At 40.2% G+C, this 27,531-nt stretch overlaps 1 protein-coding gene across 5 annotated transcripts in view; it reads left to right on the forward strand.

Moving 5' to 3' along the window:
• The first annotated feature begins 1,743 nt into the window (after positions 1 to 1,743).
• SBF2 (SET binding factor 2) overlaps positions 1,744 to 27,531 on the forward strand; it is a 240,596-nt gene continuing 214,808 nt past the window's right edge. For 2 of the 5 annotated variants that reach the window (XM_085224147.1, XM_085224148.1), the window contains exon 1: positions 1,775 to 1,999. In XM_085224147.1, the coding sequence (XP_085080273.1) occupies positions 1,945 to 1,999 (55 nt within the window). In that variant the 5' untranslated portion in view covers positions 1,775 to 1,944. Of the gene's footprint in view, positions 2,000 to 27,531 lie in introns of all 5 variants that reach the window. The other 3 variants (XM_085224145.1, XM_085224146.1, XM_085224144.1) reach the window with 2 other exon arrangements.

Genomic DNA, 27,531 nt, shown 5'->3' on the forward strand with positions numbered 1-27,531 from the left:
AGATACGATAACCCTAAGGTTCTGTTTGAGCTCCATCAGATAATTTCTTAGCATCTCTGAACTGTTCCTCCAGGTTTAGTTACGTACAACATTATCCTAAGCTGCATGCCCTGGCTTCATGCTGTTGAGCAGTTGCAGCATCCACTGCACGGTACTGAGCCTTATCCTTGTCCTTCATGCGGGACAAGCCACTCACGTGTGGCTTCATTAAGATTTGCAGTCCTTTTTTGCCACTTCAGAAATGCTTTAATCAAAAAAGTCTCAATGCTTTGAAAGCAGCTCTGGGACTTTCAGTCATTACTTCAGGATCCTGATCCATAAAGTCAGTGTGTAACTCAAGAAAGGGAATCCCTCTAGCTCCTATCTAATTCAAGAATTGATTGACTCCATTGCATGCATCTCAAAAAATATTTTCATTGCTTTCGTTACGTATTATGTTTTTTGTTTTGTATTTACTCCCAGTGTCAACAGGCACTTTTATTAGGTGTCTTTCTATGTGGCATCTGACTTAAGAACATTAAGCTGTGAAGCTGAGTTCTCCAGGACTGCAGCCCTTCTCTGAAGAGGTACAAGCAAAAACACTGATAATTTTCAAGGCTTCCTAACCGATTTGTGCCTGGGTTATCAGCAAAGCATTGCACTGTAGTAGTGTCTTGGCTGCATAGGAGGTGTGAGTACTTATTGCATGCTCGAAACAAACAGAAACGTCTCTGTGACACTGCTAGTGATTGTTCGCTGGATCCTGCGGGATGGTGGACGGCCAGGAGCGAATTCCATGAACTTGCTGCATTTCCACGTGCACCACGACTGCTGCAGCTCCTCGCTCTAGTGGAACCGACGTCCTTTGCGTTGTTTGTTCACTCTGTGCTGTCAAACAGGACATACGTGGGACCTTATCGTATCGTTTTGACAGGCTCTCCGCCAGTTAGTGCTGACAGACACCCGTTTGTCAGTCTCGTCTCTGAGACAAGGCGGCCGACCGGGCTCTCGAGAGTAAGAGTCCAAACGGTGCCGGTCCACGAGTTACAAATAGGGCATCCGCGAGCGCTCGACGCACCGCCAGACCCGCAGGCAGCGTGGGCTGGAGGCCGGGCAGCGGCGGGGCACAGCGTGAGAACTTGCTCGGGGCTCGCTTTACCCCCGCCCGGCGGCCGGTGCGGGCGGCGGAGGGGTCGCGGCGGAGGTGTCACGGCGAGGGACAGCCAAAATCCCACCGGGCCCTCTGTCGTCTGATGGTCGCCCGCCGGGCACCGCCCGCGAGCCGCGCCGCACCGCTGGGGCCGTGTCACGGCAGCGCCATGTTCCGCGCATCCCGGGCGGGACGGAAACAGGAAACCTGGAAGCGCGAGCCCGCAACCCCGGGGCAGCGCTCGCCGCCGGGTTTATACCCGCACGGAAGATGCGGTGCCACGAGCCCGTCCGCGGCTCCTCTCGGGAAAGGCCCCTTAGGGAGCGGCAGTGCGGGACGGGCGCCGGGGGGCGAACCGCTCCGCTCCGCCGCTGGCTTTCGGGCAGCGCTCGGGGGCACCGCCGCGGCGCGAGCCCGGCCCGCCAGGGTCCGAGGAGAACGCGGCACAGCCAGGAGCCCGGGGGCGGGCGCCTCGCCGGGCGGAGTGCTCGAGCCGCGCTGAACGGGCAGGAGGGCCGGCGCGAGGCGCCTCGGAGCGCAGGCGGCGGAAGCCCCGAAACGACCGCCGCTCTACCGCTCGCCCGGCCCAGGGCAGCGCGGGGCCGTAGCCGCATGCCGCCCGCAGCCCACGCCCAGCCCGGCGGGGTCACGGCGCAGCGGCTCGGCGGCGCGCAGGCGCACGACGCGCCGCGCCTACAATATGGCTGAGGTGGTGCCGCTTCTTCTGCGGCGGGCGCGCTGCGGAGGATGCTGAGCCTCCCGGGAGCCGCCGCCGCAGCAGGGGTGGTGAGGCCCGAGGCGCGCCCCTCGCAGCCATGGCCAGGCTGGCCGACTACTTCATCGTGGTGGGCTATGACCACGAGAAGACAGGTAGGTGTGGCCGCGCGCGGGGCCGCTCCGCGGTGCTCTGGCCTCTTCCCCCCTCCCCTCGCTCCTGCCCGGCCCCGGCCCCCCTCCCGCCTCCGGTCGGGAGCCGCGGGAGGAGGAGACTCCGCGCGCGCCGCGCCGCTGGAGGGGCCGGCCTCGCCCCGCGGGGGCTCTGCGGTCCGACGGGGCGCGGTAGGGGTCGGCGCCCCTTCGCGGGGCGGAGCGGCCCGGGAGAGCGGAGGGGCCGTTCCCCGGGCCGGGCTTCTGCCGGCGGGGAGGCGGCCGCGGCGCTGCCCACCTGGCCGAGCCCCGCGCTGGGGCGCGCTTCGCGGCCTCGGCCTGCCGGGGGCTGCGGAGGCTCCTTCAGGAAAGCGGGGAACGTGCGGGGCGGCCCCGCGGAACTGTGGCCCCCGTCCCGCCGAGCCGGAGGAGCGGGCCTTCCCTCCTCCCCGCGAGGCTGCGGCTCTAACTGCTGCTCCCCGGCCTGCTTTGTGCTGAGCGCTACCACGCGTGCACACGCAGCCTCCGAGGGACGTTGCGGGCCGGCCGGGCTTTTCGCCACGTGTTACTGGGGCGTGCAGCTTATCAGTAATTGAGAAGGGCCGTCGCTGACCTCGGGAAGTGCTGTGGCGCTCTTTAGGAATGGGTGCTTGTCTTAGAAAATCGTTGTGGTTTTTACCTGCTTTGATGAAAGGGAAGCGGTGATTTCTGTTATCGTTCTGTGGGTAGTTTCTGTTGTGTAAGTTTGTGTTACCATAACGTCACGTTTCGACACCTCAAGTTGGGTATATAAACCGATTTGCAAATGATCTGATTGTCAGCTGGTGCATCTGTGTGCTTCAAGCGATCCTTTGAATGTACAGCATCAATAAAGCAATATTTTAAAGGGTGAGATGTCCTGTATTTTGTTTGGCTGTGCAACAAACACAAGTTGGTTACTCTAAGTGATTCTCTGAAGTAGCGACTGCTCTGAGTCTGCATTCATTCACTGTGAAGTAGTGGGAAATCAATTATTGGAGTAAGATCTCTTCATCTTTTAGGAAAAATAACATCTAGAGAAAGTGTGATAGTTGTCCTTAAAGATACAGTAGCTCACAAAATTCCACCAAGGTTCTCCTGGACTGTACGGTACCAGCATAATTCTTCCTTTGATTATGATGTGGTTCCCCCTCTGCTCACTTTGGAAATAAACTTGTCTGAACTGTAGAGGCAAAATCATGGAAAGTTTGGTATGGAGAATTTTGTTAAAGAAGATGGTCTGCTCTCGCCTGTTGGGAGTATTTTGCAACATTCTCCCCTGCTGTAATAGAGAGCCCAAGTCTAAACTAATAACCAAAAATCCAAGGGCGCTTGTAAGTTGGAGACAAAGCAAGCAAGCTGCCTTCCTAAAGGTTAGACTGATCTGATGTAGCCACTATGTGATATAAAGTTGCAGATTACATTGCAAAGCCTTATGTTTGTAAAATGTTTTTATTTGTAGCATTTAAGCATGTGTTTAGCTTCCTGTGCATAAACTGTTTCATTAAGATTATTAGAATTGCTCCTTTGTATGAAATTGCACATATCCAAACATAACTCCAGAATCTTAATTTTAAAAGTTCATGCTTAGAAAATAACTATTTAGACTTCGTTATTTAGATTACTTCTTGTTACTTTAATGCTTTGTACTAAAAATGTTTGAAGAAACAACATTCTATTGGAGACTAGGCTTGCATTGTTTTCCAAATTCCTTTACCCCCACAAGCAGGCCCATAATACATGGAGTACTGACCTTTCTTTTTTCTTGTGAATGCATAGTTTACTTGATGTGTTTATGCTTCCTTGTTCATGAAAAAGCAGATGGAAACATTTCAAGGATTCTAGACTTATTACCTATGAAGCTCTGAAGTTTTGTTTTGTTTTTGTTTTCTTTCCTCCCCTCATATCTTCTGCACTGTTCTGGCCCGGTTTGAATACATTTGATTTGAATGTTGAGTATGATTACATCTTATACTGTTTTTCAGGGATAATCTCAGGAATGTCTTTGTATAAGCAAGCAAACAAAAATCCTTCTCTCTTCCTCGACCTGTATGGCAGCAGCAGTTTGGATAATATGCACTTGAAGTTAATAAGGAAGGATGTTTATATTAACAACTGTTATGCCAGAAGAGCTCTCCTTCCTCTGCTGTCTGTCTTTCTATAGCAGCCGTCATTTGTCCCAGCTTCGTGTGGATTGAATGGACTCATCTACATCTGCCAGGATCTTCAGTATACTGAAAATGCAGTGAAGGTGTACTGCTTTCTTGTATAGATTATCTAGCTTTATTCAAAAACATTCACTATACTTACTGAAATATGTTGTGCAGTTTAGGAGCATGTTTCTATGTTTTCCTATTGTAGGAGAACTTTGATTTTGATGTTAACAGTCCTTATCCAAAACAATAGGAGAGTTTTTTTTTTTTTCTTCAAATAAATTGAAAGGAATATCCTGTGAGGATCCATGTCTCTCACATTCTGAAGTTCATTTCTATTATCCTCTGCATCCATGTAAATTGTTATTACTGCAATCCTACTGTTGCCATCCCTGTTGTGTTAAATCTTACCTTCATTTGTGTTAACACTGTTGGACCTTCTGATGACATGCTTTAGGATGCTGACCTATCAAAAAGAGCTGTTTTACTAAGTATTTTGCCTGCTTTTTTTCCCCATTGCCTCTGGGTTATTCTTCTTTTTTTTTTTTTTTTTTTTTTTTTTTTTAACTGAGTTGGCTCACCAGGGTATTGAGGAGTGCAGGATCAGCATAAAGGAGAAGTGTAAGTCAGCCTGAATTTTTATCAACTTGAATTGTCCTACGACCCTGAGCACAGAACTGATGGCCAGGTGCCTCAGTTTCCTTACTTTGGAAGAAGCAGTGGTTGCCTTAGAGCAGGTCTGGTCACAGTCAGATTATTCAGGGCTGTCAAGATGCACAGAAATTCATCTCGAGTGCAGAATGAGCTTTGCCATCTACCACCCAATAGTCAGTAGACTTCCAGGCACACAGAAAGTTAAGGAAAAATCTTTTCCACAAAAAGTGATCTAATTCATCTAGATTTCTATCTATTTCAGATGCAGTTGACAATGTTCCCACTTAAAAACTGCTTTGTATCTTTCACCATGAAAATTAGCCAATTGCTGCTGTGTATTTCGAGAACGCCTTTGGAACCACTGTGAAGTGGTTCCCTCTTTGAAGGGAAGAGAGGTGCTAGAAAATGTCGGCTCTGGGTTAATAGCAAGACACGATCTGGAAGATATGACCGTATATCCATTTTCTTTCTCCGTGGAGTTTGAAGTGTTTCACCAAAAATTCCCAATTAATATTTTTGCATAACAGAATGTGGATGGAACTTTGGAAGAATACAGATGTTTGCAGAGATCACAAAAGGGCATGAGAAAATGCCTTTCTGTTTAGTTTGCTCTTGTTTTTGCTGGTAAAAACCATAGTCATAAATTTATTGCTTGAGTTTACATGTGGTGCTACATGAAAAAGGTAAAAGAGCCAGAGTTTTATCTTCTTTGCTCAGGAACTGGAAGGTAAGGTTAAAGAAGAGAGAACTAAATACTGAATTTGTTTATTCTGCCTGCACACCCATAATGGTTTTGATATAGGAAGCTGTTGTGTACTCAGCAGTTAACTGTGAAATCCTGTGAGAGAGTGGGAGAAAATGTTTTCTGTGAGACTTGGCCGCTGTGGGAAGAGAGCCTGTGCTTTTTGTCCTTGCTGTCTGTAGTTACAGTGTGTATGACAGAAGGTGTGAGGCTTGTAAAAGTATAGCAGTTTTATTTGCCTGTTGTCATAACTGATAAATGCTGATTTAATGTGCAGGCTCTGTTGTGGTGGTTCCTGTTATAATTTTTATCAACTTTTCAGGGAAGCATTTCTTGTCTTGCGTCATCTCCTATCTTAGTGGATTTTGAAAGTAGACAAGTGGTTACTGATAGAGTGGGATAAATTCCTAAACAGAGTCACCAATTTGGTGTCTTTTTTTTTTTTTTTTTTTTCCTGTAGGCAGACTTTTCCCCTGAAGGAATATTCCTTTCATACTAATATGGTAAGATTTTTGGGGGTATTGAATATTCATAGTTGGGCATTCTTGTGTGCTAGCACGTATTTAAGGAGGAGATGATTTCTTGGGATCTTGTTATGCAGTCTTTGTAAAATAGAAGAAGTAGAAAAATAAGGACATCAGTGGCTTTCTTACCTGTGTTGGGATTTAGTTTGGCTCAAGTGCAATCTTGATCTGAATATGCCAATCTCTGAGTGGGAAAAGGACCCTAAAAACTAGGTTCTTCCATTCTGGGGCAAACAAATTATTGTAATTGTACTTCAGTGAAGCATCAAATGTGCTATCGGAATTGAGTCGGAATGCAGATATGTGTGTGTCTTTGTGTTGGTAGGAGATTACTGTAGTTGGGTATGACTGAAGAAGGAAGGATGTGAGCGCCCTAAACATTTCTTAAGCAAATTAGTTGCTCTAGTGTAAGAAACTGTATCTTGTGACTTTGTTTTTGCTTGGGTTATTCTTTCAGTACTACTTTCAGTCTCCACTACACTATACACTATAATGAAATACAATGAGAAAAGCACTTTCCCATTACATGTGGCTGCCTTTTTTTTTTTTTTTTTTTTTTTTTTTTTTAATTGTGAGATAAGGCTAACGTGAAAAACTACTTGCAGGGGAAAAACTCATTTTTTTTTTTTCTGGTAGCATTTCTTCACTGAATGTATTCAGCCTATTTGGATATATGACTAAAAAGTTGGACTCTTGTCTTGAATTATAGATTCACTAGCTTTTCAGAAAAAAAGTAACATGACTCAGTATAACTTTTCTTTCCTTTGAACCTCTGCTAATTAATCTTGTATTTGAACTCTTTACTCACTTGGTCTTGCCTCCATCACAGCCATAGCAATAATATTATTTTCAATCTTTCCACTTAAATCTAGACCTTTTCTGGAATGTTTATGGTGTAAGTTATCTTTGTTTCCCTCTAAAACATAAGGATGTAGATTCAGTTGAGGGAAGTAACTTTCTTTGGAGATATTTCAAGACTAAATGGCAATAAAGAAACTCTCTCTCCTTTTCTATCCTGGATTAACATTGTGGATTATCTAACAAAAAGACGCTTTTCATCCAACGTGTTTGTGGAAAAACAGCTTGTTATGCAAGCCCAAATACTGTTCAAGCACTGGCTTTCTATAACTGCAAGCATATTTTTCAGTGGGGGACAATGAGAGTGATATTTAACTCCTCCACCGTCACAAGCATAATAGTCTTGTCTCACAACACTGGGGTAGATTATTATTCTGCTGTAGTAGTTCACTGACATGACTTTAAAATACCAACCACCTCTCCACCCAGTGATACTTATGAGGTAAAAAATGAAGGGAAACCAGAGTCACCGTGGAAATCATTCACTTCTCAATTTTGATAACACCAGTGAAAGTTGCATCTTACAAATATATACTGCTAATTAGAAAGCCCTCCTTTGATTCCTGTCTTAATTTACTCTTGAGCAGTAGTGTAAGATCTTGCAGCTCATTGCTTATAGGTTGAAAGTAATTATTTCTAATGATGAACTCTATTGTTGAGATTATTTTTTTTCTGTTTGGTGTTCTGGAGCATATATTCCACTTATACGAGTCTGTTCCAATAAACTATTCCTTTGGTGCCAATGGTATATTCTGAAGTCAAGGACAATCCAATTAGTGTTGATTGGGATTTGGCAGCTAAATCCCAGCTCAGTGAGCCGAGAACATGCTTGTTATTGCTTATCTGTTAGTGACTGAGTACATGGTGATTTCATGTCTCTGACATTTACAGTTCTCCATTTTCTGCAGATTGTATGATATGAAAGGATGGCATCGATGAACACACTTTGTTTGCTTTGTAATGCTCTGGGTATGGAGGTAAATATGACAAAATAATCACAAATTTTCTATTAAACTGGATGTAGGTAGCATGCTTTGTGCCACAGCCAGAACCAGTTTTGGTGACAGTGCACTCACTGTGAGGTTTTGTGTAGGTGCGGTAGGGGAATGTTAATATACGGAAGGTATAAAATCCTCATAATCCTGGATACAAATTTGGGACAGCAGCATATAAAACTACATTGGTCTCTAGAAGGCCTCAATGAGTAAAAAAGAGACAAGAGAATGTTACTGAGGTTACAAAATCTTGGAAATCAGCGTAGGATTAACATTGCTTTAACGTGTTCTGAATGTATGTTCATAGGATTGAAGAACACACTTCAAATTAAAAAAAAAAAAAAAATCACTATCTTACACTTGGGTAGGTCTTTGGCTGGACTGGAGAAGTCTGTTTAAAGAATGTGATTTACATGTTGGACCTGATGAAATTGTAACTCCAAGGAAGATGAGACCTTCTGGTGTAGTGTTTCAGAGACACTTGCAAATGCAGAAGAATGATGATTTTAGAGTCTTGAGTTTGGTTGTGGAAAAATGTGCTTTGGGAAATGAATTATTAATATCAGCAGTATTGTGTGCTGTCAGTTGGCGGCATAATCTTTGAGCTCAGTAGTGGGCTGTGGTTCGTGTTCATGTAGCTTGAGAATCCTTGCTCTGTATGGCAGGGGTGACTCTTCCTGCTTGCTCTGCTTGGCCTATCCTGGTATTTTGGGATTTTCTGTCATCTGGTTTGGTTTTCCAGTCTAACCTTAGAAGAACATCAGACTTTAATGTATCTCTTTATTTCTTCTCTCTTTCCCTTCTCTTTTAGTCTCTGTTTAGCCAATTCTATCTTTTCTATACTTTTTTTCTGATATCAAGTCCTTTTGTCCAGTCAGTCTGGTTTCTCCCTTTTTTTTTTTTTTTTTTTTTTTCCCCCCAGCTTTTCTTCTTGGCTGTTCACCAACAGATGTTGATTCTGCTGGGAACTGAGACAAGTACTGTATTCCTGTACCTCTTCTTAGGTAGACCTTCCACAGAATCACAGAATTGCCAGGGTTGGAAGGGACCTCAAGGATCATGAATCTCCAACTCCCCTGCTACATGCAGGGCCACCAACCTCCCCACTTAATGCCCAGGGCCCCATCCAATCTGGCCTTGAACACCTCCAGGGACAGGGCATCCACAGCCTCTCTGGGCAGCCTGTTCCAGCACCTCACCACTCTCTCTCTAAAGAATTTCCCCTTGACATCCAACCTAAATCTTCTCTCCTTCAACTTAAAATGATTTCCCCTTGTCCTGCTGTTATCTACCTTTCAAAGAGTTGATTCCCCTCCTGTTTGTAGGTTCCTTTGAAAGATTGCAATGAGGTCACCCCGCAGCCTTCTTTTCTCCAGGCTGAACAAGCCCAGCTCCCTCAGCCTGTCTTTGTAGGGGAGGTGCTCCAGTCCCCTGATCGTCTTCATGGCTCTCCTCTGGACCCTCTCCAACAGCTCCCTGTCTTTCTTGTACTTGGGGCTCCAGACCTGGACAAAGTACTCCAGATGGGGCCTCACAAGAGCTGAGTAGAAGGACAATCACCTCCCTGTCCCTGCTGGCCAGTTCTCTTCTGATGGAGCCCAGGATACCATTTGCCTTCCGAGCTGCAAGGGCACACTGCTGGCTCATGTTAAGTTCTTCATCCATCAGGACCCCCAGGTCCTTCTCTGCAGGGCTGCTCTCAAGGACCACTCTTTCCAATTTGTATGGATGCCTGGGATTCCTCCAGTGCAAAACACAGCCCAAGTGCAAAACTCTGCACTTTGCTGTGTTGAACCTCATTAGCTTCACCCGAGCCCACTTTTCAAGTCTGTTGAGGTCCCTCTGAATGGCTTCCCTTCCTTCGATCCTGTCGACCACACCACTCAGCTTGGTGTCGTCAGCAAACTTGCTGAGGGTGCGCTCGATTCCACAGTGGTTGTTAGCACAGAAAGGTTGATCCTCTTCTCACCTTTGGGCATGAACAAATACTAGTGGCTGATAAGACAAGCATTGAATATTTTATTTTAGATTAAATCTTCAGATGTTTAATGGTTAAAATAAATATCTGCTCATCACATAAGCACAAAGGACAGGTAATGCTTATGGCTGTGAGCTGTTTGCTTATCTTAAAAGCATTACACTTGTAGCACAACAAACCTTGTAGTTTCAATACTGCATTAATGAACGCTTCATTTATACATTTTCGTTGTGTGTGTTTAACGTATGCATTTGTGCTCTGGATAAAAAAATGTAGGTCCATGACTTTTGTTCTATGAAATACAAATAAATGACAGCATGTATTACTAACAAAATACTGTTGACTTTTTCAAAAGTCAAGTGGTCTTGGCTATTAGCAAAGCATAAAGATAACTGCAATAAGTATTGATATTTTAAATGCTGGTGAATGGACACAGTGTAATTTTTAAGTAACTGTAAATTAGGAAACGGTTTTCTAGTGTTTCTAATTTCTAATGTTTTCAAACTGTGTTTCGTAAGAATGTAAACGGCATAAGAAAAGAAAGCCATGTGCTTTGTTCCTCTAGTGCTATTTCTCCATAAGCAGTCTCTTTTCCTCCTCCCAAAATCTATAGTAGTTCTGCAGAGCTTGTGCAATGACTGAACTTCTACTGTTCTGTATTATTGGTATATGCTGCTTTTAAACTGTTAAATACAGGTCATTTTAGTAGTAGGCACCAGAGCTCTTCATTGTCCTTTCTTCTTACTCAGTAACTTGTGAAGGGGAGAGAAGTGAGGTTTTTGTAAAGCAGTTTAGCCTGGTGCTTCTGTCTGAGAAATAGATTGGGACCTGAGTGCAGCTAAACCTCTCAGTTTGACTTCCTTGTTAAGGGAGAGTTGCACTGCCTTTGATTTTGGGGGATTCACCTCATGTTTCTTGGAAGGTAATGAATGAATTATAATTTTTTTATTTTTTTATTTTTTTTCTTTTCTGAGGAGCTGCTTGATTTGGCAAAACGAACAGCTGAAAATGCATGTTTCTCATGATCAGCAAGTTTCATCAGTGGTAGACAGTCCAAGGTTTGGCATGGATGCTTTTAACAGTGTTTCTAAAACATAAGTTAACTAAGTGCATGCACAGAATGAAGTGATGCATTCCATGGAAATAAGTGGTCAGAACTGAGAGTTGGTGTTCAGAAAAGCATGCCAGTTCGTAGGGCTGTAGAAAAACAAGTTTTCTCTCTAGATTTTTTTTTTTTCTTATGGGTACTTAAAATAAGCACTGAAGTTTTAATAACAATTGGTCAACTTTGCTGGAGCAATTTAAGATAATGCCTGTGGAAGTCTTAGATTTGCCCTTTGGCTGGGGGCAACTGTTCATACAGCAATTTTAGACAGCCCGCCTGTTGTTTGCTGGCTCGACTGATGAGCTGAGAGTTTTGACTCAAGCTGCCTGTAAGTGTGCTTTAAGCTGAGACACCTGAATTTGTACTGACATGACTGAAGCATGAGACTCTTGTTCCCAGCTTGGGGACCAGAAAACTGCTGAAGAAGAGTGAGAGGTATTCACATCCCTAACCATCTCAGTGGGTTTTAGTAGGAATGGAGTGCCAAGGCTGTGCTGTGTCAGCTGTGATGACACTGTAACCTGGCAGGACAGTCAAAGCAAGTGTCGTGTTTTCTCAGTTACAGGCAAGCGAGAAGAAAACAAAACCATGCTGACCCACGTTTGTGATTTGGAATTCAAACTCTTATTTCAAAAGATTCTCTTTCCTGTTTGATTAATCTGCATAAATAATGATACTAATTTTGCCACTGAATAAACAGTTGATTCAAGCCGTGACACTTTTATAAGGTTGTTGTTTCAGTGCTGAGTTTTCCAAATATTTTGTTTATAGTGCTTATTGTGAAGAGAGATGAGATCATATGTACTTCACAAAACATCCTTGCAGAGGCCATTTTTATTATTTTGTTCTCTCTTGCTGGATGACCATACTTTTGGAAGAGGCAAGACTGTCACTTGAAGCTTTTTAATTTTTGTGTGCGTGTGGTCTTGAAATGTATTGAGAAAACATGCCTTCTAGCCTTGTCAGATGTTTTTACTTTTTTTTTCTTTATAAATTATTTTTGCTTGTCTGTTTTTCTGCTTGTATATTGATTTCTTTATCTTTTATGAAATTGTGGTTCATTTCTTAGTAACTTGTCCATTTTTAGAATACTGCTTTCAAGAATATGTGGCTTCACTGGTCCATTCTCTAGATGTGGTCTAGGCTCTCAATAGTCCCTATTCTTGATAGTCTAGTAGAAGGCAGGAGATAGTGTTCAAACAGGTCTTGTTTAGCCTTGGTTTCTGTATCTGTGAATGTTTTGAAAGAGTGGATAAGCACCTCTGGGAATCATCTGATCCATTCTTTGCTTCAGGCCACAATTAGCTTTGGCTTTCATTGGTCTTGCTGGGCATCTGTTTAACTCATTCTTGGAAACCCCCAGTGACAGCAGGTTCACAGCTTCCAGTGACAGACTGTTCTAGTGCTTCTCTATCTGACCTCTAGAAGAGCTTTCAGAGTATTTAACTTAAGTACTTTTTTGATACTGTTTTAAGCTTATTATTCTCCTTGAAATGTGGTGACCAAACTGCATATGGTAATTTAGATGAAATCTTGCCAATACTGCAACTGACACTTGTTATTTCCTGGCTGTACAGGCAGTCCTAGTGTGTAGACATCACTGTGATTTTTTTTTTTTTCTTCTTTCCCATAGAGCACTTATGCTTCCTTAGTGTTATACTTTTACTTCTGCATCCCTTTTAACCAAGCTGCTACCCAGCTAATTGGCCTTCCCGTGTGTGTGCAGTTGACTGTTCTGTCCTACCTCTGAAACATTGCATTTCTCCTCTACTGTTTTTCATAACATTATCCACTGACGGTAATTTTGAATTGTGATCTTGCCCTCTGATGTGCTTATCTACCTTTTCTGAAAGTAATTTCTGCATGGGTTTATACACACATAAATGAAAGGGTGTAGAACAGCTTCTGGTATGTTTTGTGTGTCAGTCTGTAGTGTTTTTAATAAAACATCCTAAAACTGAAAGTGAGCATTGAGCCCCACAGTGACTTGTGTATTGAGATGCAATACTTCTTCGAATACTTCTTCGAATACAATTTAATGTCTGCAGAAAAAGTATTCTATTGATGTTCCCAGACATGTTAAATTCCAGGTGCTTTATGGTATATTTAAATAATAATATTTAATAATTATTATAAATCTAGTTATATTTAAATTATTAATAAATAATATTTAATATACAAATAAGATAAATTTTAAAGAGTTGGTGTATTTGGAGAAATCAATTTAACAATTTATTTTGCAAGCAACAGAACTAAGTGACATCTTTCTGCATGTTTCTCTTGCATGCCAAGTAATGCTTCTCCTGGAGAGGCAACAAGGTCCTCCAGTACTTAATTTTTTAAGCTCTGGTTCAGTGGCCATTGTGATTGGGGTTAAAGGCACTTAATCACTTAGACCTTGCTTCGATGGGGTACCTATCCAAAAGTGGTATTCTCAGTTTCAAAGACTTAATTGACTCTTATTTGGAAGACTACATGCTTTCCTTTGCAGTAGAGGTGTTATGCTCTGTATGCTCTACCTAGTATTCTGAGCTGGCTGCAAGTTAACAGACATAACTTATTTTGGGTTCAGATTCAAGTCGTACTTAATTGTTTGCTAGAATGTGGATGCAGCTCTGTTTTCTTCAATTATGCTCTATTTTCAAGCAAGCAATTCCTTTGGTTTCTTAGAACTGCAAAGTGTGGGCTGAGGATTATGTTGTTTTATTTTCTTTTTTAAATTTTTTACTGCTAATGATGCATGCACTGGAAATGCATTTTGACTTGTAAAATCTTTGCAATGTGGCTTGTTTGTGGGGAGAGAGAATACAGCAAGGGAATCTGTCACTTTGGGTTACTGGGACAATAAGCACAGAATCATGTTTTATTCTTGCAGTACGTTTTTTAAGAGAATTATCTCCAACTGAAGGAATGTACTCATTGTTTAATTCACAAACGAGTGTTTATTTTAAAACTGTTTACTTCTTCACGCTTTTTCACTTTGGTTCCATAAGTATTTACCAGCGTTTGCTGTACTCCTGTAGCTATGCATGGAGATCAGGTGAAATAATGTTACTATTCATGGGAAAAAATAGAATTCGTGTGATAGGAAGTTCAGCTTTTGTTCTGAACTGATTGCTGGTGTTAGGAGGACTAGTGATGCACAGTAACATTTCAGATGTTTCAAAGTTCTAGTGCGCAGATTTAAATGAAATTTGATGCAATATTATTTTTCATATCTCTTATAAATGTTTGCATTCTTTGTGTTGATCCCCACTTAGTTTAAGTCACTTTGGCAGCTGCATTCTTGTGAAAGGGGGGGGTGAAATAAACTGTTAACCTTTGAAAGTTGCAATACAAACAAATACTGTTTAACTTGTGGAAATTCGTGGATGTTTCAAACAATGGTGTTAATTTTGATTGCCTTTTTGAAGTCAGCCTATTCTTTTTGTTCTTGGTTTGGAAACTAAACATATTGTTTGAGACTTTTCTGCAGCTGTGAAGAACAAAGTTGGTCATGTAGTAGTTTAGTAAGATGACATCATGAGTTGGTTTTGACTACTGTGTGATAATCTTTCTTTTGCAGTTGTAAACGTGATTGCTGGTGTGTACTTATTTCCACTTGGTTTAAATCATGAAGGTATTGATGCAGTTGCATTTTGTGGCTAGTACTTGACCCTATTGTTCAGGGCTGTTGGTATTTTGGCCTAAAAATCATTCTTTTCCAACTATGCCACAGTTTGTTCTCATGAAAGATGCTCCAGGTAAATTGTCATATCTTTCTTTTAGATGCTCTTGGGCTATTGGTGGGTAGCTCTGTGATGTCTGAATGGTGACACTAGCACTGTTGCAGTGTCTGAGCACTTGGGGCCCAAGCCTTGAGGCCATCTTAGGTTGCTTTACAAAAGTGCCTTATGTTGGGTTCAGCTAGTAGAAATGATGTCTGGCCTCATCTTTGGCACTAATGCCATTTTGGCAAGAGGATGAGGAGGTAGTTTTTGTTAAATACATATGGGCTATAAGATATGCTCACTCTTACTGGAAAACTTTGTTTTTGATGTGGTTTTAGTCTATAGTCAGTCCAGACAAAATATTTGTCCTACCAGGATATGTGAATCATTCTTTGTAAAGTTTCATTTGTCATCTGTGTTCTGAAAAATGTTTTGTGTGAGGGAAACGTTGACTACTGTCAGTAATTTTATTGTTAATGGGCGTTTTTACAGCTGCTAGGCAAAAATTGTGCTTTGGTGAGATCAAAATATTATTTAATTTTTTCATTGTACTGGAAGCACAGGAAACTCACAGGGTGGGAAACTTCCAAATGACTCTTCACTCCTCGTCACCTGTAGGTGAGCAATGTCGTGCACGCTTACAAAAATAGAGCAAAACAAAAAAAACCAACCAAACAAAAAGCAACCCAAGGGAAAAAAAAACTTAGCAGCTGTTTGTTTCTGGGAAGAGAGAGAACTGCTCCTTCATCCTGTGTGCACAGCTGATACTTGCACTTTGAGTAGAAAAAAATACTTCAAATTTCCTTTACTGATGCATGATTAAAAAAAAAAAGTGTATGGTATTAAATTAGCACTTAAGATTGAGTAATCATTGACTTACTTTCCTTTTCTTTGTTGTATGGTATTAAAAGACACCAAGAGCGTGTGAATGCAGGTGGGGAGGGCAATGGGTGAAATTTTATATGAACTTTCTGTGTCTCTTTACCTGAAGGAATGCAGCAGTCGCTCTGAAGCTGAGGGAGAAATAATGACAACTGAGATGACCTTTCAGTTGTAAAATGCAAATTTTGAACAAATTCTAAATAGATTTGCTATCAGGAAGCTTGGTCATGTTGTATGTAGAAATGACATCTGTAGCAATGGGAACATGTACAGCTCTGTGTTCCCCTTCCTCTCACTAAAGAAGTGTGGCTTTGAAAATACTTTGAGAGAGGAAGCATTATATTTTTAACAAGAAGCAAAAAAGAGTAAAGGAACTAGGAAGGGATTATGATCACTGCCTTTTAGGCAGTAAGCGTGCAACGTTCAGAAAAATGGTTCTGGTAGTGCAGTAGAGAGACAGCTGTAAAGGACCTGGAATTCAAAGCTTCTTATTGCAGAGGCTTTAGAAGTAGCTCAGCATTAAATCTATTTTTTAGAGCAAACATTTTGTGTGATGGTATATATGCTAAGTATTTTACAGATTGGAGTTCAAATGATTGGTTTGAGCAAGTTCTGAAACAGGAATTTGCAGTGCTGTATGGAGCTTTGAGTATACACTTGATTTAAGGTACATGGTTGAGAAGTGTGTTGAATAGGATCTCTGCATCACCATCATTGGATGGGCTGTCAAAAGGCACTTACAATATTTTCCTGTCTTTACCGGTTTCAGACTCGGGGAGGGTTGTTTTGATTTGAGTGGTGAAAAAGACATGTCTGAAGATACTGCTTTCGAGAAAAAGGAAGTGAAGACAGAGGGGATTTATCTGTCTCTGCTGCCTGAACTGTGCTGTAGTTCATAAACATGGTGTTCAACATTTCAAATGAGCTGTTATGAGCCTGAGCATGAGATATTTGAGAATACTTTGAACTTAGATGTTAATTTTTAACATAGTTGGCAAATACTACTCAAAAGTAATTTCACATCTTTAAAAGTCACAATTATTCCCCAGCTCTGGGGTGACATTGTGGCCTGTGTAAAGCAACATTAAGCTACTCAGATGTTGCAATTTAGCAGGAAATGTGGATCTTTCAAATAGATTTTGGGTCAAGTATGTATTTCCTTGGATTCCATGCGAGTACTTCTTCCTGAAGATCAGTTGCTGTGGGGGTGGGTTATCTTTTCTTCCAAAGTAATGGTAGTATTTCTCTATTTTAATATTTACCTGTAATAGTTTTTTTTGTTTCTAGCGCAGTGGCTAACTATTCTGATTTCTCTGTTAATGCTAAGCTTTTTTTTTTTTTTTTTTTTTTTTTTTTTTTTTTTTTTGCCTATAATTGTGTAGTGTATTTTTAACTTTGAAAGCTCTGAAGTGTGAGTATTCTGCCTCTGGTAAATTTTTCTGTTTTTCCATTGACAATAAGCTTTGCAAAGAAGTCTGAGACAAATTGAAGACAGGTAGGGATTTGCAGTGAGAGTATTAGATGTTGTAACTTTTTTTTTTTTTTTGTACATTTGTTTGGAAACTTTTAGTACTTTAGGTAATAGAGGTCCTCAGAGTTTGGAGCCCTCAGATACAGGAGTGGGTTCTGTCGTGTCCATCACTCAAGTACCTGATAACAGTAGGTTTTCAGAGTGTACTGGCCAGTCACTTGAGGGAGGTCATACATAGAAAGCATTCACATAATGAAGAAAGATCTGCTTCTGCTGCCAAAACGGGTTCGGTTTTGTTTTAGTTTTGTCTTTACCTTGCATTTTCAGGAAAGTCCCTTCACTGAATCATGTCAGCCTCTGTGTGGTTCAGTAACAGGGTGGTGAAGTGCAGAGCGTTGACTCTTGTTCAGCTTGTGTTCTCTGAGCTCCTGGTGTTCTAACTTCAGCATACTGAAAGCACATGCCATCATTAGTTCTTTATGCTCTGCACATAAATAAAATACTTTGTAGGGGAAGGAAGCAGCAGGAACATTATCTTGACCTGAGGAGGCTTGGAGTTGTGTTTAAGGGTTGTTCTGGCTATGTTCCTGCTTTGGTTTCATTATTCCTTGGCATTTACATCTGTTCTGCTTCTGTTCATATATGGTTAATATATTTTATGATTATTTTCTGTGTAAGTAGAGCATAACTTGAAATGTAATTGGAGTGTATGGAAAACTACTTTAGTTTAAGTTTAAGGAAAAATGACTTCTAGCTGCCTCTTGAATATTTTTGTTGCAATATTAAATGTCTTTTTGTCATAGTGATTGGTTCTGCATGATGTATTAAGTCTATAGAGGGCCAACTTATTAGCCAGCATTATTCCCAATTTAAATAAAATCCTCCAAAAGTCACTGTGGATTTTTTTATTCTTATATTCTTTCACTGCACATGACAAAACAAGAGCATCAAAAGTGAATAACCAAGTGAGATGTTTTCCCCAATGAATTTAATGTTCTTTAGGTTCTTACATATATTAAAGAGATAAAACTGAAAACAGGAGTGAAATTAGAACTCATCCTTTTCTGTTATATTGCAGTGATAACAACTTTTGTGCAGGAAAGTGATGGGTGAGTAATGAGATGGGCTGAGAAAAATCCTTTGCTTAAGGTTGAAACTGGGGCAACGAAGAAGCAAAAGGAAGAACAGAAGGATGCAGATGGGCAGGGTGCCCAACAGAAGGAAAGGGCTGGAGGTTTGCTGTTACCTTATTTACAGTTGAATTGGAGTTGGTGTCATTACTCCAGGAAGTTGGCTTCATTCATAGAAAAATTCTCTTGCATCTGACTGGTAGATTTTTTTTTTTTGTTTTGTTAGTATTGATGATGCTCCTTGGATGTCTTTCATTCTTACAAAGGTTCTCTTTTTTTCTCTTGCATCTGCATGGAGACTTCCCGGAGCTGGAGTTAGCAGAGACTTTGTACACAGAACATGGTCTTGTCATCCATAACTTCTCAGTTCTTTAAAATAAACCCAAGCAAGTGTGTGACATCTAGATTGTAATACTGTACATAAAAACAGAAGTTAAAAAGGATAAGGCTGTTTGCCTTGGACACTGCCTTTCTGCCGTGCTCTTCTTTCATTGTCAGTGTTCTGAGTGATACCAGATGCAGGTTGGATTCGGAAAGAAGCTTGTGGCCCCTTGCTCCAGAGAACAGCTCTCATTTCTGCTGTTAAGTATTTCAATTATGTTGCATATTAATACAAAGCCAGGTAAGTAGATTTCAGTGTTTTTTTGCAATAAGAGTGATGAAACTTCTTATTTTGGCAAGTAGATTATTTGCAAAATAGACATCTGGGGTTTTGCTTGTGGCATATGTCAAATTAGAGCACTTGCTGATCATTTGTTCTTTTGGACTAGACTTACAGTGTTGAAATGTCATTTATAGAAGGGTGAGTGGAAACTATTTTCCATATAGAATATATCCTGCCTTCTATCTATTAAGCTTAGGATAGTTTTTCTTATTTCTAAGATACATGCAAGATGTGTTTTACAAATATATGCTGTATGTTTTTGTTGTTCTGTGGTTTTTTGGTCTCTGTACCAGATGTTCCAGTGGAAGAGATGCAGTTTGATGTAATTCATCTTTGTTGTGGAGAGATTTGTTTTACACCTCAATAGCCACGTAGTGGAGGTGAAAACTGAACTTTGAAAGTGTAGGGTTTTTTCCTTGGGTGTTAAAGTAGTTTCCTCAATGGATAAAACGGTTAAATAGGATTCTGCATGTCTACTGCAAAGAGCTTTGGTGTTGCTTTTATGTTAGATCAGAAAGAAATGTGATGCAGATCTGGTGTTTGCTGTCTTGAGGAGGAAAGGTTTTGGACAGGCTATTCATGTTGTTGTCCTTGGTTATAGCGTAGTGGTAGCAGAGTTCAGCACTTGGTTTATCAGGTCTGCAGAGGGCTAGAAGCGTGTTTATGCACAGTATATATATATATTTTATAGCTGATTAATCCCCACTGAAAGAAACTTCTGTGCTGTGCGGAGCTGCCATGGTGTCTTGGCAATCTTCATCTTGTGTAACAGCTGCTTGAAGGGCATGTTTAGGAGCAGCCCTCGGGCTTTTTGTGCATAATACTGAGGATTGGTCTTATTCCTACTAGGCAAAGGGTAAGAGAAGTGGAGGGGTGGCTTATAACCAACTTCCACTTGCCCTCTGGTCCTGTGCTGCTGTTCTGGGGCACCTGCCAAGCATACTTAATGTGAAAGACTTCCCAGTAAACCACATTATTTGAAGGTGGAGAATAAGTGTAATTTGCATCAATTTGCCCATAATAGGATTAAAGTTACATTTTGCAGGTAGCAAAGAAACAAGTAAAACTATGTTGCCGGTTGCTCAACAGGGGGTATTCTGTATTAACTTGCAGTTTACACCTCAGGAATTGTAAAAAAATGACGGTGCTATCAGACAAATTTGTTTCATGGCAGATTCTTCATTTATTAGACGCAGAATTCTTACTCATCTTTTCCCCTGCTAGAAAGCAGTCACATAGCCTCAATCCATTGTCTAAGTACAAAAGAATGTGAAAGGTAATTTTTAAAGTAAATGCTTTTGTATGCAGAGTAAGTATTTACTTCCAGTCTTAAAATATTTAAACTTCTCTGAAGAACAAAGTAGCAACTGTAGTTAACTTCAGCAGTATAGTTCTGGTTGTTTCAGACCACAGATCACTTTGCTAGCAGCTTCAGGTTTTAGCTAGTATATTTCTACTGTTTCTGGATTAAAATGGGGGGGAGGGATTCCAGCCTCCTCTTCCCCCCCCCCAAAAAAAAAAAACCCCAAACCAATAAATTAAAAAACAGCCCACCACTACCAGCACCCCAAATGCCTCTTTCCCCACCTCCAAATACAGCTTTTAATGTTATCTTCTCATGAGATACCTTTGTTTGTAGTACATTTGAGGCTGAAGACATTCTGCTATGAATGTTCGCTAATGCAAATGACTTTTCTTTTTCTCTTCAGGAACGAGGTGAAATGCTGTTTTGTACTCTCCTTTCAATCTTGTATAGAAAGGGAAGCAAAGATGGTCACCAATTGAATATTACTTTCAGAATGTTAGCATGCAGCTTTGCCTTTGCTCGTGATTATTAATCTGTCCATTTGAAGCCAGACTTTTAAGTGTTTTTTGTCCTTGGCACACTGAGCTACGGCATTAGTTGTTCTCCAGAATATAATGAAATGACTGGAAGTTGTTACTACTAAGAGAAAGAACATGTCTACCATTCATCTGGAAATAAAACAATATTATAATTCAAGCCATATAGGATAAATAGCCTCAAAATATTCTTTATTATGTGTCTGGGTCACTTAAAAGCTTAAGCTTTTGTCATGAAGCATGTTGCTATGTATGAAGATATTTATTGCTATTTCTGTATTCCTCTCTTCCAATCTCATTCACATTTGAAGCCTTTTTTTTTCCTCTCAGTAAAACCAATGAAACTCAGTTCTGGTATGCAGTAATTTAAAATATGTAGCATATTTATTTGAATGCCCAACTTTTTTGTTGATTTTCTTTTCTTACTTATTTTATAAAATACTGTACAACGTAAAGTACTGTGGTGCTTATTCCCAATGAGATGAACTGCTAAAGTTGATGTGTTGCAATTGCAGTTCAGTACTTTATCTCTCTCAGTAACTGAAAATGATCCAGTAGAGAAATCTTTGAATTAGTCGATCAAAATCTACAAAGTTGCTAAAATCAGTATGGAAGATAAATATGCCATATTTAAACTAATACCGGATAATCTCATCAGCTCTGACACTAACAGTAATGTGGTATAGGTGAGGATCTATTCCAATTTTACTTATAATTTACAATTACTCAGATTAAAATCCGTTCCTTTGTATTTTTTTTTCCAAACCAAAATGAAAGAATGTTTCGCTTCTTAAGGTAAAATACTGTTTAACCTGTGGCAGCCTTCCCCTAGGTTGTGCTGGGTCTAACTTACTTAAAGCCATATTAGATCATTCATTCCTTTGTTAATGAATCATTTCAATTATTTGTTTAACAATGAATCACAAAGCAGATTTGAAAGAAACTAGTTGAGGAGTGCATTGTATCAAATTTGCATCATAAATGCCACATTCCTACATGTGTTCGATTTGGTTTCATTGTGCTACTGATCCTGTTCTTCTACTTACTCCTTCTTTCTCCCTTCCCTGCCCCATTTTATCTCATTCTCTAAACGGGAAGCTTGAATTCAATCTTGCTGCCGTAGATAGTTGTTGCATTTACTTTTTCGTTCCTTTGGAGTGACGATTTGCCAATCCATTTTTGTGGATAAGAATCTGCTCTAGGCATAAAGTGCACCACCTACTAGCTCATGCTTTCATTACTTTCATAAAAGTAAGATAGCATGCAAAAGTGTCTTGCTTACAGTGCTTAACATCTACATGGGTAATTTCATGGCATTAAAAGCAAAATTTGTTAGTGTAAAATTAGCTGAGAATGTAGATATTAGACCTTAGGTCATGTTTAAGAAAAGATGAACTGTTAGTGCCTGCAAGTCATCTATGCTGTAGAGGTGTATTCTGTAAGTTTAGAAGTTAAATTGTGGTTACCTTCAAATCGTATGTTTCTTTGTATCATACAATCAGCTTTCACTTGAATCGGACTTTAATTACGGGCACCTTTTGTTTTTCGGTATATTCTAGGTTATCTTCCATAGCTATCTTCAGTTCTTCACACTGTGATATTATCTTCTCTTGAAGCAGTATGCCTCTTCCATAACAGTAATGATGACACTTCACCCCTCTGAGAAAACAGATTTTGTATTTGGAATATGTTGATCCAACACCAACTCTGCCTGTGGCAGGAGAGTTTGAACTTGATGATCCTTGAGATTCCTTCCAACCCAAGTCATTCTATGATTCTGTGATTCAGTTGGTAAAGTTCCCTCAAGTAAATTTGCTGTTAGATGAATGTCTGACTAGCATAGCATCTGAATATACTTGATTCTAGGTAGAGGAAAATACAGTCAATTATACTTCACAACAATTTGCAACCAGGAAATTTGCAATGAGTTGAGATTTTCATTTATCTTGTTTGTTGTGTATTGTTCATAGGGCTTTGGGTAGTTGGCTGGGGAAAGTTCTTTGTGGAGTAGTGGGGAATTAGTGCTAATAAAATGTTCAGTGTTAACTGCAAAAGGTATTGGCTTTCTTATTTATTTGGAGTTGTTCTAGATGTTTGATTGCTTTTTTTTCTTTTTTTAGAAGAGGGAAGATATGAAAAAGCCTAACTTTCTCTGTTACTCTATTTTGCATGCTTGAGAATTTATTGGTGAATAGAAAAGAAAAGGCAGGTGTATGTACATTATAGTGAGGTGGAAGTTCTTGTTTAATGTGTGTTTTTTACACTATCTTGAGTTTCTTTCTGTCTAGGCATTTCTTTTTCCCTGAAGCTCTGTGAGCTACATGAAATCATTCTTTTCACATTCTTACCCTTCCTTTTGTTTCCCAACCTTGACATTGAGGTATACAGCTGTTTCTTAATAGGTGCAAAAATATTTGGGTTTACTCTTGCTAGGTAATGTCATGGCTTTCAGCAGCTGCTTCTGCCCTTTCCTGTGTGTCTTCTGGAAAAGTGAGTGACTTTCAGAAAGGAGTGAGGACAAAACTGTCTCCCTAGGCTGCAGAAGGCTATAGGGTAAAGGACTGTGTGTACCTTGATGCTCTTCTGTTAAACATATTTATCACCTAGCATGGGTTTCCCTACCTCCTGAAGGAAATCAGGGCTAGTTACGGGCTGGAGAGAAAGACTTCAAACATACTGCATACATTAGCCTGAATGTGAATATAAAAACACATGATATTTGCTAGTTGTGATAGTAGCATGATTTCTTGCATTTGAAGTGGTAGGCCAATCTTGCATGTGCAGGAACTTCTGGTATACTTGTTCATATTCTTTGGTCACTGGCTGTAGAAAACACACCTTCATTTGTATTGGTACAAGAAAAATAAATGGAAGGTAATATTTCATGTGTAATCCAGGTAATCTAACCTAACATTTGATCAGATGCAGGATAGAATCACATTTTGCTCTCTTTCTCTAAAGGTGTATTCTGCCATTTAACAAAATGTTTGCATGTATAGTTAAGGCGAGGGAAAAGTAGTTGAAAGTTTTGAAAAGTGAAGATTGTGTAAAGACATATGTGACAATCTGGAAACAACTTGGGCATTTTTTTTCTCTAGGAGTTGGTGTGTGGATGGATAGTATGTGAGGGCACTAAGGGAGAGTTTTAGAGGTGTGTCCTGGAAAAACAGTTGTGGGGTTTTGCTTGTATCCCATTAAATGTTGTAAAAAGTATTTATTTTGGTTAAGAAGTGCCAACAGAGTTTAGAGAGGGTGCTTGAAAATGCATTTTATTGAGACTATAAATATGCAATGAAAACAGCTAGGATTTGGATGACAGTGTACAGTACGAAGAGTTCTTGAAGTGCTGACCCCTTGGGAAATGTAATGTTTATTTCAGAAAGTATCGTTTATCATTTTGACAAATTAAGCTTAACTGGCATAAATTTCTTTAATAAGAATATACTTATATAACAGTATTACCAGAATTGAGCTGCATAGTGAGACCTTACTGAATCTGAAATGGCACGTGTGTATTCTGTCATGTCTAGGCATTTGCTGTAGCTAGCTGTGTTACAGAATGCATCCAGTGTTATTTTGGTACTCAGGTGCTGCAGCTAATTCAGTAAGCATGTGTCTCTGGTGGAAATCAGCGTGACAACAACTTAAATATTTTTATTTTCAGGATTATCTCTTATCTGGGGAACACCGTAGGTGCATTTATGATATTATCAGCTGTTCCAGAGAAGTGTTTGAACAGACTTTAACTGGATCACAAGACTGTATTCTTCCCCAGAGCTGAGGCAAGTTCTTTTTCCTCTATGCTGCAGGTGATGAGGAACTCAGTGCCAGGATTTAGAAAGGCTGTGTGTTCTGTGATAGGCATTAAGCAATTAATTGGTCTCCTGGCGCACTCTGATTGACAAACATTTTATGTATGGCCTAATCATCCCAAAACATAGTTACAATCTCTTAAAAGTAAAGCTAGTTAACATCCTGTTTAAAATCAGCTGTGAGGCTGCACTGTTTGTCAGGGAACACTTGGTAGGTTTCAGATAGCCCCTGGAGTTTAAAAAAATCTGTACTGAATAAAGGTGACAACATGCATAAGGAAGGATATCTTGGAATAGTTTGGGGTATCTTTTTGATGTGTCACTTCCAGCATGCAGCAAAATTCTTTCCTCTTTGTAGCTGTTACTATCTGGAAGAACAGGTGGAAGTAATTTGGCAATTTGACACTCAGACTGTATTACACACAAGTCCCGTAGGATTTCACAGTTTGTGGGGCTTTTGCACTTCAGCAGCTTTCTGTATGCAGTAACAGGGCTGGATAAGAGCATAATACTTACATTTGGAGTCTTTGGACACCAGGCTTCTTCAGTGACAGCTTCTAGGTTTGGAATCTGGGGAACAGTGCAGTAACCATTCAATCCCATTTTGAATTTTGCACTTTAAAATTAAAGTTTCATTTCTAATTAAGGATTACAGTGGAGAGTTGGTTGATGATATTCATCTGAATAAAAGCAGAAGAATAAATCCTAACATGATGCTGTGTAATGGTTATGAATACTTTCTTAACATTTCTGTTGAGCCTTATGATTATGTTGTATTCAGAATCCAGTTAATTCCAGTAATCGTTGGCTTGCACATTTAGGCACTCATCAAAGACTTATAGGTCAGATAGAGTCCTGGCCAGTGTTTGGTATGGGAATGTGGTAGCTTTATAAAAGTGAGCTTTTTGTAAAAGTGTTAGCTTTGTATGTAAATCTTGTTTGTTAATATATAGTTAGTACAATTTTAATAGATCTTCTGTTGCACAACTGTTTTGAAATATGTACAAATGGATTATATGCACAAGTGAAGCAAACCCTTGGTTTTCCTAATTGTTAATCATTTGTCTCTCCTGCTGGTTTGTTTTTATTTTTTCCCAGCATGTTTGAACTAACAGTGTAGAGCTTAATGTGAAGATGGTTCTAGCTTAAACTGATGTCCTTCATATACAGGTGGTACTTCTGGAAGAATCTTAAAATAGTCTTCCCAAAGATGAACTCCTGTCCAGTGATTTTTATTTTTTATTTTATTTTTCTTTTTTCCTTTGGAACTGCAGATGCAATATTCATTTCATTTCTTTTGGGACATAGGAGTGGAGTGCTGGCTTTGGTATCTTTCCTAGGCTGTTTCTTGAAGTGTTTTCTCTGAGTGACTGCAGTGTGTCACTGGTAGGTAGGCAGCTCTCCCAAATTAAATATTTAAGGTTTAGTCATGTGTAGTCATTTAGAGCAGATTTTGCCTGAATGTGCCAAGATTAAAAGACTTCCTCTGATACATCTGGTTCTGTTCCATGATTGAAGTTCTTACATGGTTCAAAAATAAGAACATGCGGGAACAGAGGACATCAGTCAGTACAGAACAATTGTCTCTGGTTGTACTATTTTATATATATTTTTTTGTCCTTTGTTCCAGAGAGTTAAAATACCCCTTTGGGAATACAATTGATGCGATTTTCTACAGAGTTGCATTATAAACAGAAGGAAGGCTTCCTGGGCCTATTAACAAATCTGTGTAATGCATTTTTCATTTAAAGTATTACAGAATCTGTAGCTTTGTATCTGAATATAGCCCACATAACTAAGAACACACCGTTATGGCTAAACAGTTGAGAGTTAGGAATATTTTTCCTCTCACTGTCTCTGTAGAAGGAACATTCATGTTCCATGCATGGAGAATGAGAAAACACATGGACATATTAACTGGAATGCATCTGACACATCCTTGGTGAGACGGAGTGTTCCATAGCTGTGAATTGTTTTCTTTTCAAAGTGGCAGGAAAAAGTCATTCTGTATTTGTTCTTTATCCAAGTTATTCTGGCTTCCTGACTTCTTTTGCAACTTGAGAACTGTTTCCATCTTGTACTCCACATGTTTTATTCCTGTTACTGCAGAGACGAAAATGCTAAGATGCTCTAGCAAACATTCTTCATCCAAAAAAAAAAACAAAAAACAAACAAAAACAAACAAACAAACAAAAACAAAAAAACCCCAACCCCCCCAAAAAACAAACTCAAAATCAAATAAGAAAACTGTGAAATAGTCTTATTGAGAAGATGCTGTAGCCTGTGATTTTCACAAACTGATGTCACCTGAAGTCAGACCATTTAGCACAGTCTTTAGTTCCAGGCATGATTTGTCAGCAAGCTCATCAGGTGTGCCAATCCTAACAAGGCCCTTTTGAGGATGTTTCCTTTCTGTCTACATTGGAAATCTAACAACCTGTTCGGTACCAGGTAATTCAGTGAAATCCAGGAAGAAAAAGTTAAGGTATGCTTGAAGTGCTGTCTTTGAGAATTCAGGCCTTGTGACGTACGGCCTCCCATGCTAGGGAAATGAAGTTAAGATGTCAGAATGAAGACATTAGCAGTCATCCTCCGTATCTATGGGTTCTAGATTTGCCTCCACGAGAGCTGTGTTCCTTATCTCTGGCAATTTAGGCATTCAGCCAGTATGGGTTAGTTTCAGTATGCTATCACTGGAAAATAATGTAGATTTATTTCATATTATGCAGATTCATTGTTGCTTTTCCAATGAAAATTGCTCACTTTCATGAAAATAGTACCCTGGAACCTTTCCAGAATGTGAGGAAGATGTACTGCATGGGTGAGACTTGCTGAAGTAAGTTGAGGGTGCCCTTTGGTGTGGGAATGGAACCACACTTTGTGGTCGTGTTCTATCATCTGTCTGCATTTTGGATGCCAGTGCTTTTTAAGAAAATCTGACTAACTTTCTTGTATTCTCTATGTGGTGAGTTCACCGTAGCTAGCAGCTGAACTCCT

The sequence above is a fragment of the Meleagris gallopavo genome, chromosome 5 (assembly GCF_905368555.1).
Source record: "Meleagris gallopavo chromosome 5, MGAL_WU_HG_1.1, whole genome shotgun sequence".
In the NCBI taxonomy this organism is placed as follows: Eukaryota; Metazoa; Chordata; class Aves; order Galliformes; family Phasianidae; genus Meleagris; species Meleagris gallopavo.